Source organism: Myotis daubentonii, chromosome 1 (assembly GCF_963259705.1).
Source record: "Myotis daubentonii chromosome 1, mMyoDau2.1, whole genome shotgun sequence".
In the NCBI taxonomy this organism is placed as follows: domain Eukaryota; kingdom Metazoa; phylum Chordata; class Mammalia; order Chiroptera; family Vespertilionidae; genus Myotis; species Myotis daubentonii.
In genome coordinates, this window is record NC_081840.1 from 64,649,943 (window position 1) to 64,668,930 (window position 18,988).

Consider the following 18,988-nt stretch of genomic DNA (forward strand, 5'->3'; position numbering starts at 1 on the left):
CCAAGTCTAAGGGCTTCACACAGAGAAGGTCCATTCTGTGGCCACAGACTAAGTATTCCAGATCCTCAACCCCAGCCAGCCATTCCACTCATTATGTGGCTGATCATAAATCAGGCAGCAGAAGACTATGATAGGAAGCTCAGTGCACACTGAGCAATATTAGAGGTGGAAAGTATTTAGAGAACTGATCCCAATGGTAAGACAGCCTGATGTAAGTTAATTAGTATGTCTTTCTTCACCGGCTAGCATATAACATCATTCAGCCTGCTAACAGTTAATTTCATACAAAACGTGATAATGTATAACTTTTCTCTCTTTGTGTATTACACACTTGCTACTCGTTCCTGTCTCAGCTTCCTTCTTGTCCTAACCTGGTACTTCTCAAAGTAGTAATACATATCCACCTATAATAATAATTATAGGTGGATATTTATTATCTACACTAATAAAAGAGAAACATGCAAATTGGCATCACTCCACTATGCCCACCAGCCAATCAGGATGACTATGTAAATTCACCCAACAAAGATGGCAGTTAATTTGCATATGCAGGCGCAGAGTGAAAACTGAAGGCTCCAGCCCGAGCAAAGACTGAAGACTGAAGACTGAAGAGGCTTGCCTTCTCCACCGTGGCCGGAGCGAAGGCCTGGGTCCCAGGTACCGGAGGAAAACCGGTGCCGGCAGCCAGGGGAAGGAAGACCTATTGCACGAATCTCTTCGTGCAATGGGCCTCTAGTAAACAAATAATCCTTTAACCTTAGAGGCAGCTATACTTTAGACTTCAAGCAATGATTCTCTCTTTTGGCTGCATGTTAGAATAACCTGGGGGAACTTTTAGAAAATACTCAGGCCCAGGTCTCACCCTCCAGAGATTCTGATTTAATTGACCGTGGGGAGAGGGGGAGCTTAGGCAGCAATCCAGGTGATTCTAAGTAGCCTAAGAAATACTGCTTTAGCCATGCTTCTCAGCCTTAACTGCATATTGAAACCAGAGGAGCTTCAAAAGCTACTGTTTAGGTCAGCCGTGGGCAAACTACGGCCCGCAGGCCGGATCCGGCCCGTTTGAAATGAATAAAACTAAAAAAAAAAAAAAAGACCGTACCCTTTTATGTAATGATGTTTACTTTGAATTTATATTAGTTCACACAAACACTCCATCCATGCTTTTGTTCCGGCCCTCCGGTCCAGTTTAAGAACCCATTGTGGCCCTTGAGTCAAAAAGTTTGCCCACCCCTGGTTTAGGTCCTATCCCTACAGAGATTCTGATGTAGTAATTGGTACTGTGTAGACAGTGAGATTTTAAGTTCCCCACGGAATTCTAAAGTGTAGTCAAAGTTGAGAAGTGTTGTTTAAAGAAAAGAACTGACCTGGAGCCCTAGCCAGTTTGACTCTGTGGATAGAGCATCGGCCTGCGGACCGAAGGGTCCCGAATTTGATTCCGGTCAAGAGCACATACCTCCGGTGCAGGCTCCTCCCCTAGTCAGATGTGTGCAGGAGGTAATCAATCTATGTGTTTCTCTCACATCAATATTCCTCTCTGTCTTTCTCTCTCTCTTCCACTCTCCCTAAAAATCAATGGAACAATGTCCTTGGGTGAGGATTTAAAAAAAAAAAAACTGACTTGGGATTGGAAGACTTGGGTTTTAAGTCTCTCCTCTGTCTCTTACTAGCTATGACATTTTGGACAATCTATATAACCTCTCCAGTCCTTGGTTTTCTAATGTTTAAAATGGGGACAATAATTCCTACCTCTCAAGATTGCTGTAAGAATTAAGTGAGATAATGCAGGTAAAATATGTTGTAAATTTTACATAACTACACAAAGATATTGGTATTCCCACATAATGAGATTGGGGCCCTTCCTCAAATATTTATATATGTACATTATGTGCAAAATATATGTGGGCAATAATGTTTTTGGAACTTTTTCATAGAAGTTTTACTATCTCTCTCTCTCTCTCTCTCTCTCTCTCTCTCTCTCTCTCTCTCTCTCTCTCTATATATATATATATATATATATATATATATATATATATATATATATATATATATATATATGCAGGAAAACATTCAGTAGTGCATTACCTATTCAGCTAACCATGTTACTGTTTAGTCATTACTAGAGTTCTCCCCTCCCCCATAATCAGTCCCTGACCTCAGCAATTTCACCCAAGCCAAGAAGAGATAAGGAAAGTTTAATTTGACAAGTATTGACTGTCTATTATGCACCAACTCGGCGCTGGGTGCTGTGGAAAACAAACAAGAAGTAGAAAACAAAGGCTCCTGCATTGAGGAACTTAGAGTTTGGCTGAGGAAAAAATGTATATACATTTGAAGTGGTTATGTAAAGCCAAGTGATTGGCTAATTATGTATCAATTAATCGTCAGGAAGGACTATAGGGACTTAGAAAAACAAGAGCTCATTATGACCTGGAATGGTTGGAGAAAATGGTATGGAAAAAGTGGTTTTGAGATGAGCCCTAAAGGAGGCTAAGATTAGACAAGTTTAGGAAAACAATTTAAATTAGAGATGATGACCTGGGCAAAAGTGCAGAAGCAGAAATGTGCATGGTATGAACAGTGAATAATTACCTAGAATATATTACAGGTAACTGGGTGAAACTATGGCTAGTTAGGTAACACTTCAATGTCTAGTAGAGATGTTTGGCAACTTTGAGCTATATGGTAATTTTTCCCCCCATTTTGGTTGAGCCTCATGTAGCAGCAAGTGATTAAAGGTTTTGGTTTTTGTTGGGGTTTTTTTTTAAGCTAGAATACTATGGAAAATGTGTGGTAGTTGAAAGGGTATACCTCACAGAGCTCAGGCAAAGACAATTTATATTTATATTCATATTTATCATATGGCAATAGTGAGGAAATTACGTACTACTTTAAAATAAAGTCTTCTAAGAATGAAAGAAACCGTGACTAACCTTTAAGCTCTAGATATCGTTGATGCCTATAAATAATGAGAATGAAGAGCTGGATCAGCACCATCAGCACAAAAAGGACCCGGGCCTGCAGAGAAGTAGGTGTTACTGTGAAATAGATACATGGGCACAGCTCTGGTTAAGATTTTTAAAATGGCCTCATTAACAAAAATGAAAATGACATCATTAGCAGAAATGACTATATAAGAAAAATATGTAGCCAAAGAAAATCAAACATCTGATCTATCAAAATAAGAAAATTATAAGTTGCCTCAGCATTACTCTTTTAGAATTTGGATACTTACACCATGTTGAAACCATGTAATTTTATACAGATATAAAAAATGATCACATTAAAATAGTCCATTTTCATTGTTATAGGAGAAGCATACTTTGTTTTGTTTTATTTAAAATTGTGTAAGAGCCCTAACTGGTTTGGCTCAGTGGATAGAGCGTCGGCCTGTGGACTCAAGGGTCCCAGGTTCGATTCCGGTCAAGGGCACATGCCCAGGTTGCGGGCTCGATCCCCAGTAGGGGTCATACAAGAGGCAGCCAATCAATGGTTTTCTCTTATCATTGATGTTTCTCTCTCTCTCCCTCTCCCTTCCTCTTTGAAATCAATTTTTAAAAATTGATTAAATTTGTATAAGAATAAAAAAACCAGTGCACAGTACACTGCAGCTGAGTGAACAGAGACTGCACTTTCTTTTTGCTTTCTCCATCAAGAAGTCATTCACTCGGTGATTAACTAACAGTAAAGAAATGTAATTTAGATCCTTGTTTCTCAAAGGTCATCTTTGGAATCGTCTTGAGCTTGTTAGGAATGCAGAACCTCAGGCCCCACCTCAGCCCTACTGATTAGACTATGCCTTTTACTAATATTCCCAGATAATTCATAGAACATCAACATTTTCAAAGCCTGATCTAAGTAGTTATTAAAAATCCCCAAAAGAAAAATGACACAAAAATTTTGTAAAAATTAGATACAAATACCCGTTAGTCATAGTTTTACGCAACACAATCACACAAGTAATAAAAGCCAATTAAAATAATAATCAATTCACAGTTTAAGTGTGAGGAGGTGAAATTAAAGGAGGTTTAAATTTTCTTCTTAACATTGTAGTGTATATCTTTTGAAGATTTCATGTTAATACCCAGGATAGGTGAGATCTGAGGGAAATAGAGTATAAATTGCCACAGCTTCTCTGGAACACTATTTGACAGTGTATATTAAAAACTAAAAAAATATATATACCCATTTATTTGCTCAAGAAATCTTTATTGAGGGCCTACTAGGTGTTAGGCATACCAGATAAAGATCCCTGCCTTCATAGGGCTTATGTTTTACTAAAGGAGGATAGACAAAAAACAAAAGCAAAAAAACAATGAATATCCTATACTAATAAAAGAGAAAAATGGTAATTGGCGTACGACCGATACCTTTTTCATTGGCTAATCAGTGAGATATGCAAATTAACTGTCAGCCAAGATGGCGGCTGGCAGCCAGGCAGCTGAGAACAGGAGGCTTGGTTGCCCCAGCGATGGAGAAAGTCAAGGATCCCCGCAGCTGCGGGGCTCTGAGCTCCTGAAGCAACAACTCCAAAAGATACAATGTTTCAATTATAGAAGCTAAAAGATGGCGGTTAATTTGCATACTCAGGCTCCAAGCAGAGCGAAGCCAAACAGCCCTGAAGCAGCAGGGCAGAGAGGCCTCAGGGCCTGGGATCAGCAGAGTCGAGAGGCCTCCAGGCCCCACGATCAGCGGAGCCGAGAGGACTCCCGGCCCCGAGATCAGCGGAGGCCAGAGTCGGCCCAGCCCCGCAATCAGGGAGGCGAGAGTCGGCCCAGCCCCGCGATCAGCAGAGCCTAGAGGCCCCCCAGCCCCGGTTATCATCCGAGCCGAGAGGCCTCCCTGCCCCGCGATCAGTGGATCCGAGAGGCCTCCCAGCCCAGGTGATCATCGGAGTCGAGAGGCCTCCCAGCCCAGGTGATCAGTGGAGTCGAGAGGCCTCCCAGCCCCGGTGATCAGCGGAGTCGAGAGGCCTCCCAGCCCCGGTGATCAGCAGAGCCGAGAGGCCTCCCGGCCCGCGATCAGCAGAGTCGGAGGCCCCGAGATCAGCGGAGCCAAGAGGCCTCCCAGCCCCGGTGGTCAGCGGAGGCGAGAGGCCTCCCGGCCCCGGTGATCAGCGGAGCCGAGAGGCCTCCCAGCCCAGGTGATCAGGGGAGTCCAGGTGATCAGCGGAGCCGAGAGGCCTCCCGGCCCCGCGATCAGTGGATCCGAGAGGCCTCCCGGCCCAGGTGATCAGCGGAGCCAAGAGGCCTCCCAGCCCCAGTGATCAGCGGAGTCGGAGGCCCCGCGATCAGCGGAGCCAAGAGGCCTCCCAGCCCAGGTGATCAGCAGCCGAGAGGCCTCCAGGCCAGGGATCAGGGGAGCCGAGAGGCGTCCTGGCCCTGGGATCAGCAGAGCAGCGAGGCCTCCCAGCACCGGGATCAGTGTGACAGGGTGCAGAGCCCCAACCCTCTGATCGGCCCTGCTCTGTGTGTGACAGGGTACAGAGCCCCAACCCCCCTGATGGGCCCTGCTCTGTGCATGACAGGAGTGGCGCTGCAACCTCCCTATGGACCCTGCCTTGAGTGTGACAGGGGGCGGTGCCCCAACCCCCCAATCGGCCCTACCCTGAGCGTGACTGAGGGTGGCATCGCAACCTCCCAATCTGCCCTGCTCTGTGCATGACAGGGGGCAGTGCCCCAACTCCCCAATCGGCCCTGCTCTGAGCCCGACCAGGGGCTGCACCTAGGGATTGGGCCTGCCCTCTGCCACCCGGGAGCAGGCCTAAGCCAGCAGGTCATTATCTCCTGATGGGTCCCAGACTGTGAGAGGGCACAGGCCAGGCTGAGGGACCTCCTCTCCCAACCCCGAGTGCACAAATTTTTGTGCACCGGGCCTCTAGTAATAAATAATAAGTAATTTATGTAATTATATAATAAGTAAGTAAAGTATATAGAATAATGTGTCAACTCTTTCATCTAGCAATTCACTTCTAGGAATTTATTCCCCAAAACTACTATATGCAAAAACTTAGATATAAGCAGTATTTATATAGTAGAGGAAAAAATTGGAAACAAACACCCAGCAATAGGGAAATGCTTACCCCTGCTGAGAATGTTTCCTACAATCTCTGTCTGATTCATTTCCGTAGTAAGACAGGGATGCTTGGTCTCAAACATTTAAAAAAAAAATGCTTAAGGTGTATCTATGACAATATAATGCAGTCAATAACATCATGTTATTAAATAATATAAATTGATATAAGATACTAGTAAAACAAATTCCTCCATGGGAAAAATCAGAAAGCAAAAGAGAACTAAAAGTTTACTTACTATTTTATACTAAAAACTCATATACAAATGTATATGAGAGAAAACAGAATATCATAATGACAAATACAATGGTTATAATGGGTAGTGTGATCAAAGAATGATGTTGGAATGGTTTCACTTTATTTCTAAAATTTCCAAGTCTTCTACATTTAGCACATATTGTTTGTTGTGTAGGACACACAGTCCCTATAATTCCTTTAGTTATCCTGGTTTAATGGCATTGGTTAGAGACAGATCCCAAAACAGGTATTACTTGTCTATGTCTTTCAACTTAAAAACATTTTACTCTTCTAGATGAATAACTAATTTTTTCTTTTTTATAAGGTTCAGCTTTCTCATCACATAATTATTTATGATTTTGGACCTACCAAATCCAGTAGAAACACACACAACATTAGGTTGAATTTACTCACCACCATGCAGTAATCTGTAAGAAGAATAAAAGATGCTAGAGGGTCAAATCTGAGCTGATTATTCTCTTCAAGAGAAAATATGTGGTGAACACTCTTACTTCTCCCAGCAGAATCCTAGTTAGAAGCAGAGCAGAGAAGAAATTATCATGCTACTTTTTTTTTCATTTATTTTTTATTCTTCCTACAAGCACTTTTACATAAAACCTTGTAATTCTAGATTTAAATTGGAAATGTCACCATGTTCTCACAACATATTTTCTTTTTTTTTTTCTTTTTCTTTTTAATTTACAAAGTAAACTTTACGAAATGATCCTTAGTTACATTCTGACGTGGCAATAATGGTAGTAACAACAGGAAAGCACTGAATACTTCTAAGTCCATTTATGTACCTGATTTTTTTTTTTTTATTGCTTAAAGTATTACAAAGAGTATTACATATGTCTCCTTTTTTTCCCCCGCCCTTGACAATCCCCTGGCCTCCCCTACCCCCCAGTGTCTTGTGTCCATTGGTTATGCTTATATGCATGCATACAAGTCCTTTGGTTGATCTCTTACCCGCCCCCCTCCAGCCCTCCCACCCTCCCCGGCCTTCCTGCTGTAGTTTGACAATCTATTCGAGGCAGCTCTGCCTCTGTATCTATTTTTGTTCATAAGTTTATAATGGTCTTTATTATCCAGAAATGAGTGACATCATGTGGTATTTTTCCTTCATTGACTGGCTTATTTCACTTAGCATAATGCTCTCCAGTTCCATCCATGCTGTTGCAAATGGTAAGAGTTCCTTCTTTTTTACAGCAGCATAGTATTCCATCGTGTAGATGTACCACTGCTTTCTAATCCATTCATCTACTGATGGGCACTTAGGCTGTTTCCAGATCTTAGCTATGGTGAATTGTGCTGCTATGAACATAGGGGTGCATATATCCTTTCTGATTGGTGTTTCTGGTTTCCTGGGATATATTCCTAGAAGTGGGATCACAGGGTCAAATGGGAGTTCCATTTTTAGTTTTTTGAGGAAACTCCATACTGTCTTCCATAGTGGCTGAACAAGTCTGCATTCCCACCAGCAGTGCACAAGTGTTTCTTTTTCTCCACAGCCTCTCCAGCACTTGTCGTTTGTTGATTTGTTGATGATAGCCAGTCTGACAGGTGTGAGATGGTACCTCATTGTTGTTTTGATTTGCATCTCTCGGATGATTGGTGACTTTGAGCATGTTTTCATATGTCTCTTGGCTTTCTGAACGTCCTCTTTTGAAAGGTATCTACTTAGGTCCTTTGCCCATTTTTTGATTGGATTGTTTATCTTCCTTTTGTTAAATTGTATGAGTTCCCTATAAATTTTGGAGATTAGGCCCTTATCAGATATGACATTGGCAAATATGTTCTCCCACGCAGTGGGTTTTCTTGTTGTTTTGTTGATGGTTTCTTTTGCTGTGGAGAAACTTTTTATTTTGATGTAGTCCCATTTGTTTATTTTCTCTTTAGTTTCCAATGCCCTAGGAGCTGTATCGGTGAAGCATATTTTCTTTTTAAAAAATCTTTATTTCCCTATGTTCACTGAAAAGGCCTAGAAATAACAACAAACCCAATAGCTGTGAACTAGCTGGGCTAGTGCCAATTGTGGTCTCAAAGTATCGTTTTTCACTATAAAGAACCAGTGCTCTTTAGAAAAATGGCTGATTCCAGTTCTTGAGTAAGAAATGCATAAGAAGGGCTTAGACTATCTTGTCATATGGGAAAGCAAAAAAAAAAAAAAAACTAACAAAGACTATTAGGATTGTATCAAAGGACTTAGTGACCAATTTGGAGATGTTCCCACTAGCCAAATGCCGGGGTCCTGCCCCAGCAGGTCCAGGGGTTCCCCAAAGGTGTGGATGGAGTCGGCGATGAAGGAAGGACACGGAGACAGCGTTCAGTTGATCAGCAGCCTAGCCAGGATCTACAGCCAGGATCTACAGCCAAGTTCTGGTCTGGATCTCCAGAGAGGTTCTGCTTCGGATCTCCAGCCAGGTTCTGTGGCCAGGTACTCCAGTCAGGTTCAGTCACCAGGTTCTAGTCAGGTTCTCTTGCCAATTTCTGTAGTCAGGTTCAGTCCAGGATCTTTTGCCATGTTCTCTCGCTAGGCTCCGTCTCCAGGCTCTGAGGCCAGCCTCTGTCCAGGATCCCCTGCCATGCTCTCTCCAGCGAAGCTCCTCCGTCTCCGGAGAACGCTCCCTGTAGGTTCCGTGCCTAGGCTCTGTCTCTCTTGGTCCTGTCTTCTGAGTTCTGTGTTCTGAGTTCTGTGTTCTGAGTTCTGTCTTCTGCTGTCTTGTTGTATCTGTATTTATACCAGTTGATTCCAATCCTATCAATTTCTATTACAAAGGTTAGGGCGTTTCTTATCTCCATTCCAGGGAGTAAAGATTATGTAGCTTAAGCATGATTGTTTGTAGTTAAATTGATTAACTACCCGCCTGGCACTTAGTTAAGGAGTTCATCCCCTCCCTAACTTCAGGGGAAAATCCCTACCTGGGGATTCAACCTTTCTCGGAGAGGTGACCTTGGTTAAAACACAGCGCCAAGAAGGTGAGCAAACATATTAAGAACCATATGCCATATATGCCAGGTCCCTTGAAACAGCAAGGATGGACCGGCTCCCGGCAGCCAAAGACGGAACAATTTGAACATAAAAAAGAATAAATCAATGGATTAAAACATGCTACATATGAATTTTAAAATGTTGCATTCATAATGATTCTAAAACTAGAAGACTCATATCATTATCTTTGGCAGATACTAAAGAACAACTCATTATTCTGAACACTGGTTTAGAAAAGGGAGGTGGGGGAAGAATTAAGAATTTATCCTGCAGATATATCTCCTAGGACAATGGAAAATAAAGAGAAAATAAACAAATTGGACTACATCAAAATAAAAAGCTTCTGCACAGCAAAAGAAGCCATCAACAAAACAACAAGAAAGACCATTGCATGGGAGAACATATTTGCCAATGTTACATCCAATAAAGGTTTAATCTACATTTATAGGGAACTCATACAACTTAACAAAAGGAAGATAAGCAATCTAATCAAAAACAGGCAAAGGACCTAAATAGACACTTTTCGAAAGTGGACATACAGGAGAAACCAAGATGGGGGCATAGGTAAACACCGGAGTTTGCTGCCTCGAACAACTACTTCAAAAATACAACTAAAAGACGGAACGCACATCATCCAGAACCACAGGAAGGCTGGCTGAGTGGAAATTCTACAACTAGAAGGAAAGAGAAAAGCATACCGAGACTCAGAGGAGGCACAGTATGAAAGTAAAATACTAAGGTGCGGAGGTGCATGCAGAGCGGGCTGGCGGCTGAGGGCACAGTTGTCTTTTACAATCGGGAGGGAGCCTCAGGCTCTGAGCTCCAGTTCCGGGCGAGTCTCTAGGGACCCAGACTCATACGGGAGAAGTGGGACTGTCTGGCATCCGTCGGAAGTAGAGGGCAGCTTTCTCTCCAAGGGGATTGCAGCGATTGCCGGGACACTGAGAAGCAGAGCCTCTGAGGGCTGGACTGAGAGCAGCCTTAACTGCTAGCCCCGCCCTGTTGATCCCGTGGGACCCGCCCCACCCAAGCCCTGCAGGGAGGCTTTTGCTGAATAGCCTCAGGCAAAGGCTAGATTAGCACCTCTCTAGAGATCCAGGAGCCAGGAAACCAAGAGGTCAGAGTGGGACCATCCAGTCTGCAGCCCCATGGAACCATAAAGGACACACTCAGGGGGCAGACTCAGTGAGGACCAAAGCCCCTTTGAAGTAAGTCTTGCCCCAGAGGGGTGTCTCCAGCACAGAAGTTCTCACACTGAAGACACAGCTGATTCTCACAGCCAATTGGCCTGGAGCTCAATTCCTCCTAGTGATAACTACAACAATCAAGGCTTAACTACAACAAGACTGTGCACAAAGCCCACAAGGGGGTGCACCAAGAGTGCCCTCCTCAGGTAATTGGGGAGGCTGAACCACTGGGCCCTAGAGGACACTCAGCACAGAAAACCACTTTATCAACACAGGGAAGCATAAAAGATGCGGAGACAAAGGAAAATGACACAAATGACAGAAATGGAGGAAAGCAAACTACTGGATATAGAGTTCAAAACCACACTTTTAAGGTTTTTCAAGAATTTTCTAGAAACTGCCGATAAACTTAATGAGATCTACAAGAAATCTAATGAGGCCCTCGAGGTTGTGATAACCAACTAGAAATTAAGCATACACTGACTGAAATAAAGAATATTATGCAGACTCCCAACAGCAGACTAGAGGATTGTAAGAATCAAGTCAACGATTTGAAATATGAAGAAGCAAAAAACACCCAACCGGAAAAGCAAAATGAAAAAAGAATCCAAAAATACGAAGATAGTGTAAGGAGCCTCTGGGACAGCTTCAACTGTACCAACATCTGAACTATAGGGGTGCCAGAAGAAGAGAGAGAGCAAGATATTGAAAACCTATTTGAAGAAATAATGACAGAAAACTTCCCCTACCTAGTGAAAGAAATAGACTTACAAGTCCAGGAAGCACAGAGAACCCCAAACAAAAGGAATCCAAAGAGGATCACACCAAGACACATCATAATTAAAATGCCAAGAGCAAAAGACAAAGAGAGAATCTTAAAACCAGCAAGAGAAAGAAAGTCAGTTACCTACAAGGGAGTACCCATACAAATGTCAGCTGATTTCCCAACAGAAACTTTGCAGGCCAGAAGGGAGTGACAAGAAATATTCAAAGTGATGAATGCCAAGAACCTACAACCAAGATTACTTTAGCCAACAAAGCTATCATTCAGAATTGAAGGTCAGATAAAGAGCTTCACAGATAAGGAAAAGCTAAAGGAGTTCATCACCACCAAACCAGCATTATATGAAATGCTGAAAGGTATCCTTTAAGAAGAGGAAGAAGAAGAAAAAGGTAAAGATAAAAATTAAGAACAACAAATATGCATCTATCAAGTGAATCTAAGAATCAAGTGAATAAATAATCTGATGAACAGAATGAACTGGTGATTATAATAGGATAAGGGACATAGAGAGGGAATGGACTGACTATTCTTGTGGGGGAAAGGGGTGTGGGGGATGCGGGAAGAGACTGGACAAAAATCGTGCACCTATGGATGAGGACAGTGGATGGGGAGTGAGGGAGGAGGGTGGGGTGGGAACTGGGTGGAGGGGAGTTATTGGGGGGGAAAAGAGGAACAAATGCAATAATCTGAACAATAAAGATTTAATTAATAAAAAATAAAAATAAAAGAAAGTGGACATACAGAAGGCCAAGAGACATATGAAAATATGTTCAAAGCCACTAATCATCTGAGAGATACAAATCAAAACAACAATTAGGTACCATCTCACACCTGTCAGAATGGCTATCAACAACAAATCAACAAATGACAAATGCTGGTGAGGATGTGGAGAAAAGTACACTGCTGGTGGGAATGCAGACTGGTGCAGCCTCTGTGGAAAACAGTATGGAGTTTCCTCAAAAAATTAAAAATGGAACTCCCATTTGACCCAGTAATCCCACTTTTAGGAATATATCTCAAGAAATAAGAAACACTAATCAGAAAAAATATATGCACCCCTATATTACAATAGCTAAGATTTGGAAACAGCCTAAGTGCCCATCAGCAGATGAGTGAACTAAAAAGCTGTGGCACATCTACACAATGGAATACTAAGCTGCTGTAAAAAAGAAAGAACTCTTACCATTTGCCACAGCATGGATGGACTGAAGAACACTACACTAAGCAAAATAAGCCAGTTGGAGAAAGATAAATATCACAAGATCTCCCTCATTTGTGGAATATAATGAACAACATAAACTGATGCACAAAAATAGATTCAGAGACAGAGAAGCATCAAACAGACTGTCAAACCTCAGAGGGAAGGCAAAGGATGTTGGGGGGTGGGGTAAGAGATCAACCAAAGGCCTTGTATCCTTGCATAGGAGCATGACCAATGGACACAGACAATAGGGGGGTGAGGGCATTTGATGCAGGTATGGGTGGCCAGGGAGAGGTCAATGGGGGGAAAAGGAGACATATGTAATACTTTGAACAATAAAGAATTAAAAAAAAAAAAAAAAAGAAAGAAAGCATTTATCCTGTCTTTCTTGTATGAACTCTATATCTGGGCACCAAAAAGATAAATGTTTTCTTTATAGACATATTCTAATTAATACTCCTATAATAAGGAGTAGCAATTTGAATATCATCATTTTATAAATCTAATGAAATAATGGATCTAGGCAAAGATAATCAATAGGTGCTGGAAATCCTTCAATGAAAAGCTGATTGGATACTTCCCAATGAATGGAGGGATAAGCCAGCAGTTTGCTGGAGCTGGCTTGACTGACTCACAGAACCAGTTGTTAAATTTTCAGGAATTCTGCAAGCCAATTGATGTTGTGTTGGTAGGAATATTTATATCATGGAAACTAGTATAAATCAGAGAAATGCTATGAAGCAGCTCCCACTCCAAACATCCTCCAAGTTGGTTGTTAAATATTTATCACCACATCATTAAATAAGGTTAACAATACCTGAATACACTGATCAATCTTAACCTTACTAACAAAGAGATGACCAGATATTATAGTCTTCTGGTGAAAGAATAAAACACCAAATGAAGTATTCTTGCTAAAAAAAAAAAAACAGACTCAAATCAAAAAGCAAAAAATCTAGAACACAGGAAATTCTACAGGATAAAAGACCCAGTTTCCAAAGAAAATATATATAGAATATATCCTATCTAATAAAAGAGAAACATGGTACTTGGTGTACGACCGCTACCCTTCCCATTGGCTAATCAGCGAGATATGCAAATTAACTGCCAGCCAAGATGGCGGCCGGCAGCCAAGCAGCTTGAAACTAACATGAGGCTTGCTTGCTTCAGTGACGGAGGACTCCAATGTTCCCCGCCTGCCGCTGCAGGCATCTGAGCTGGCAGTTTGAAACATAGTAACAAAAATAGAAGCTAAACAAAACCTCACAAACCAGCTTTCAGCTAGCCGGGATCTCAGACCTGGAGTTGATACAGAGTTTCGATTGTAGAACCTAAACAAACCAGATACCTGCTTTCAGGAGCGGAGGCCTAAGAGCTGGAGCCTCAGAGCTAAAGCTGGCTCAGAGTAAAAAAAAAAAAGAAAAAGAAAAAAAGGAGCAGTTGGGAGCTTCCGTCACCCGCCAGCCTGAAAACAGCCCTCAGCCCCTCACCCAGACTGGCCAGGCAGCCCAGTGGGGACCCCCACCCTGAAGGGTGTGTGACCAGCTGCAAACAGCCATCATCCCCTCATCCAGGCTGGCCAGGCACCCCAGTGGGGACCCCCACCCTGATCCGGGACACCCTTCAGGGCAAACCAGCCAGCCCCCACCCATGCACCAGGCCTCTATTCTATATAGTAAAAGGGTAATATGCCTCCCAGCACCGGGATCAGCGGAACCGCAAGGTCTCCCGGCACCGGGATCAGTATGATAGGGGGCAGCTCCCAAACCCCCTGATCACCCTGTGGCTCTGTGTGTGACTGGGGGGGGGGGGGGGGGGCGGGGTCACAACCTCCCTATCGGCCCTGATCTGTTCCTGACAAGGGAAGGTGCCCCAACCCCCTGATCAGCCCTGCTCTGTGCCTGATGAGGGGAGCTCCCCAACCTCCTGATCGCCCTGCGGCTCTGTGTGTGACAGGGTGCGGCGCCCCAACCCCCCCACCCCACGGGCCCTGCTCTGTGTGTGACAGGGTAGAGCCATAACCTCCCCATCGGCCCTGCCCTGAGTATGAGAGTGGTGGTGCCCCAACCCCCTGATGGGCCCTGCTCTGTGTGTGACAGGGCGGAGCTCCCCAACCCCCTGATCGGCCCTGCTCTGTGCGTGACAGGGGGCGGTCCCCCAACCCCCCAATCGGCCCTTCCCTGGTGTGACTGAGGGTGGCATCGCAACCTCCGGATCCGCCCTGCTCTGTGCATGACAGGGGCAGCGCTCCAGTTCCCCAATCGGCCCTGCTCTGAGCCCGACAAGGGGCTGCACCTAGGGATTAGGCCTGCCCTCTGCCACCCGGGAGCAGGCCTAAGCCAGCAGGTCGTTATCTCCTGAGAGGTCCCAGCCTGCAAGAGGGCACAGGCCGGGCTGAGGGACCTCCGCTTCCCCCGAGTGCACAAATTTTTGTGCACCGGGCCTCTAGTATATTCTATAAAGGAAAAAACAGGAGGGGTGAGAGACAAAAGAGACAAATCAGCTAAATGCAATATTTGAGCCTTGTTTGGATTCTGATTTGAATCAACTAAATGCAATGTATAGAGAGAAACATATATGACAAATTGGGAAAACTGAACACTAGCTGGATGGTTTGATATTAAGGAATTACTGTTAATTTTTCAGGTATAATATGGTATTATGGTTACTTTTTTTTAATGATTACATTAAAAAATAGTCCTTATCTTTTAGTAAATCATACTGACATATTTACATATAAAATGACATCATGGTGCAGGAAGGAGAGACGTGGATGGGGTATAGATGAAAAAAGACTGGTCATGAGTTGATAACTATTTAATTGGCTGATGGATACATGGGAATTCATTATAGTATTAACTCTTCCATATATTTTTTTTATTTTTTATTTTATTTATTTATTTTTTTAAATATATTTTATTGATTTTTTACAGAGAGGAAGGGAGAGAGATAGAGAGTCAGAAATATCGATGAGAGAGAAACATCGATCAGCTGCCTCCAGCACATCCCCCACTGGGGATGTGCCCGCAACCCAGGTACATGCCCTTGACCGGAATCGAACCCGGGACCTCTCAGTCCGCAGGCCGACGCTCTATCCACTGAGCCAAACCGGTTTCGGCCATATATTTTTTAAATTAGCCATCATGCAAAAGTTTTTTTTTTTTTTCCTTTTATTAAGGTACTAGAGGCCCGGTGCACAAAAATTTGTGCACTTGGGGGAGAGGGGGGGTCCCTCAGCCCGGCCTGTGCCCTCTTGCAGTCTGGGACCCCTCAGGAGATAACGACCTGCTGGCTTAGGCCTGCTCCCGGGTGGCAGAGGGCAGGCCCAATCCCTAGGTGCAGCCCCTGGTCGGGCTCAGAGCAGGGCCGATTGGGGAGTTGGGGCGCCGCCCCGTCATGCACAGAGCAGGGCAGATTGGGCGGTTGTGATGCCACCCTCAGTCATGCTCAGGGTAGGGCCAATTGGGGGATTGGGGCACCGTCCCCTGTCACACTCAAGGCAGGGTCAATGGGAAGGTTGCGGCGCCACCCCGTCATGCACAGAGCAGGGCCCATCAGGGGCTTGGGGCACTGCCCTCTATCACCCACACAGCAGAGCCGATCAGGGGGTTGGGGCGCCGCCACTCTCACACTCAGGGCAGGGCCTATGCGGAGGTTATGGCTCTACCCCATCACACACAGAGCAGGGCCCGTGGGGGGGAGGTGGTTGGGGAGCTCCCCCCTATCAGGCACAGAGCAGGGCTGCTCAGGGGGTTGGGGCCCTGCCCCCTGTCACACACAGAGCCGCAGGACGATCAGGGGTTTGGACGCTGCCCTCTGTCACGCTGATCCTGGTGCCGGGAGGCATATTACCCTTTTACTATATAGGGTAGAGGCCTGGTGCATGGGTGGGGCCGGCTGGTTTGCCCTGATGGGTGTCCTGGATCAGGGTGGGGGTCCCCACTGGGGTGCCTGACCAGTCTGGGTGAGGGGCTGAGGACTGTTTTCAGGCTAGGAGTGACTAAAGTTCCCAACCGCTCCTTTTTTTCTTTTTCTTTTTTTATTCTGGGCCAGCTTTACCTTGAGCCTTGGCTCCAGCTCCTAGGCCTCCGCTGCTGAAAGTAGGTTTCTGGACTTTGCATACAATGTTGCGAATCTGCTGGCTGAAGTCCAGCAGTATTTGTTACAATGTTTCTTAAACTGCCCGCTCAGAGGCCTGCAGCCGCAGGTGGGGAACATTGGTTTCCTCCATCGATCCTCCGTCACTGAGGCAAGGAAGGGTCATGTTAGTTTCAAGCTGCCTGGTTGCCGGCCGCCATCTTGGCTGACAGTTAATTTGCATATCTCGCTGATTAGCCAATGAAAAGGGTAGCGGTCGTACGCCAATTACCATGTTTCTCTTTTATTAGTGTAGATTACATATGTGTCCTTATCCCCTCATTGCCCCCATACCCCCCACTCATGCCCTCACCCCCCTGTTGCCTGTGTCCATTGGTTATGCCTATATGCATGCATACAAGTCCTTTGGTTGATCTCTCCCCCTAACCCCCACCCTCCTCTACCTTCCCTCTGAGGTTTGACGGTCTGATCAATGCTTCTCTGTCTCTGGATCTGTTTTTGTTCATCTGTTTATGTTGTTCATTATATTCCACAAATGAGTGAGATCATGTAATATTTATCCTTCTCTGACTGGCTTATTTCGCTTAGCATAATGTCCATACAAAAGTTTTTAAATAGTGAAAAGAAGCTTTGCTGGCATTTATCAAACTATACTCCAAATATTCTTACTTTCAGTGATAAGTTCTTGTTTTAAAGCAGAGATTTTCCTTAATTAAGATATAGGAATTTCTAGTCTTTAAATTGGCAAAGTAGATACAACAGTCTAAAATACTGTCCACAACCTTTAATGCACATCGGAATCACCTGGAGGGATGGACTGTTAAAAGATTGCCAGCTCCCAAATCCAGTTTCTGGTTCATAGGTTTGAGAAGGAAACTGAGAGTTAGCATTTCTAACAATTTCCCAGGTGGTGTTGATGCTACTAATTCAGGAACCACACTGAGAATTGATCTGAGAATGTTTGCTGGTAGGCTGCCTGGAACCTATATTCAATGAATATACAGTGGGGCCTTGACTTACGAGTGTCCCGACTAACGAGTTTTTTGAGATACCAGCTGTCTCTCGGCGGATTTTTTGCTTTGAGTTGACAGAGTAATTTGAGTTAACGAGCTCCTTAACGAGCTTGGTCTCGGAATGAATTAAACTCGTAAGTCAAGGCCCCACTGTAGTAAGTAGGTAAAATACAATATAATAAATTGATGTGATCTCTTATGGATTTTTAAAAAAAATTTTAAATTAATTTTAAAGAGGAAGGGAGAGGAGAGAAAGAAGAGAGGGAAACATCGCTGTGAGAGAGAAATATCAATCAGTTTGCCTTCCTTATGCACCCCAACTGGGGACCAAACCCGCAACCTGAGCACATGCCCTGACCAGGAATCAAACTGGCAAAGCTTCAATGCACAGGATGACACTCAACTGAGCCACACCGGCCAGATTCTCACAGATTTTTCTCTCACACTTATCTATATAGCATAATGTATTTGAAAAGACATAATGTTCACCAAGCCAGTGTGGCTCAGTGGTTGAGTGTTGACCTAAGAACTTGGAGGTCAAGGTTTGGTTCCTGGTCAGGGCACATGCCCCAGTTGTGGGCTCAATCCCCAATGGTGGCATGCAGGAGGCAGATGATCAGTGATTCATTAATGTTCCTATCTGTCTTTCCCTCTTCCTGTCTAAAGTCAATAAAAAAAATATATATATATTTTTTAAAAGGACATAATGTTCCCACTGATGAATGAGGGGACCAGGTTCCCTATTTCATATTCAGTAGACTAATGTTTTTAAGTTATAACACATATAGACAGAAAACAGATCACTGGTTGCCTGGAAATGAGCGCAGAAAGAAGGTAGTTACAAAAGGGCACAAGAACACTTTTGAGGGTGATGTATCATATTGATTGTAGTAATGGTTTCAAGGATGTGTATGTATGTCAAAACTTACCAAATTGTATTTATATGTTTTATATGTAAATTATACCTCAATAATGTTGCAAGAAATGTTAAAGATATAAAAAGTATAGTGATTTCACATTTTTACTAAGGATTCAGATAGATAACCAGAAATATTTCAAGAAATATGAATAAGGTTTCTTTCTCATAAAACTACAGAAGCTGAGATTCTGGAGCAATCCAAGGATTTGAGAGTTCCCCATTCCTACAGTGAGCATATCTCCTATGGTTGCTCCTACTTCTTCCCATGACACAGGGAATATTCTAGTTGCACTCATACCTTCAAGCCTTTTTTAAATGACCAACTCCTAATATGAAAGACATTAAGAGTTCATCCCCAGCCATTCTGCCTTCCACATCCTCCCTGTGTTCCTTTTTCCTCCTAAGCCAGCCGTGGGCAAACTATGGCCCACGGGCCGGATCCGGCCCGTTTGAAATGAATAAAACTAAAAAAAAAAAAAAAGAC

The 18,988-nt window shown here is 43.9% G+C and overlaps 1 protein-coding gene across 8 annotated transcripts in view; it reads right to left on the reverse strand.

Annotated features, from left to right (window-relative positions):
• Window positions 1-18,988, reverse strand: part of TMEM62 (transmembrane protein 62) — a 61,682-nt gene that overhangs the window by 6,341 nt on the left and 36,353 nt on the right. For all 8 annotated transcript variants that reach the window (XM_059703739.1, XM_059703731.1, XM_059703750.1 and 5 more), the window contains 2 exons: window positions 6,725-6,838; window positions 2,934-3,018 (listed from right to left, as the gene is read on the reverse strand). In XM_059703739.1, coding sequence (XP_059559722.1) covers window positions 2,934-3,018; window positions 6,725-6,838 — 199 coding nt within the window. The remainder of the gene's footprint in view (window positions 1-2,933; window positions 3,019-6,724; window positions 6,839-18,988) is intronic.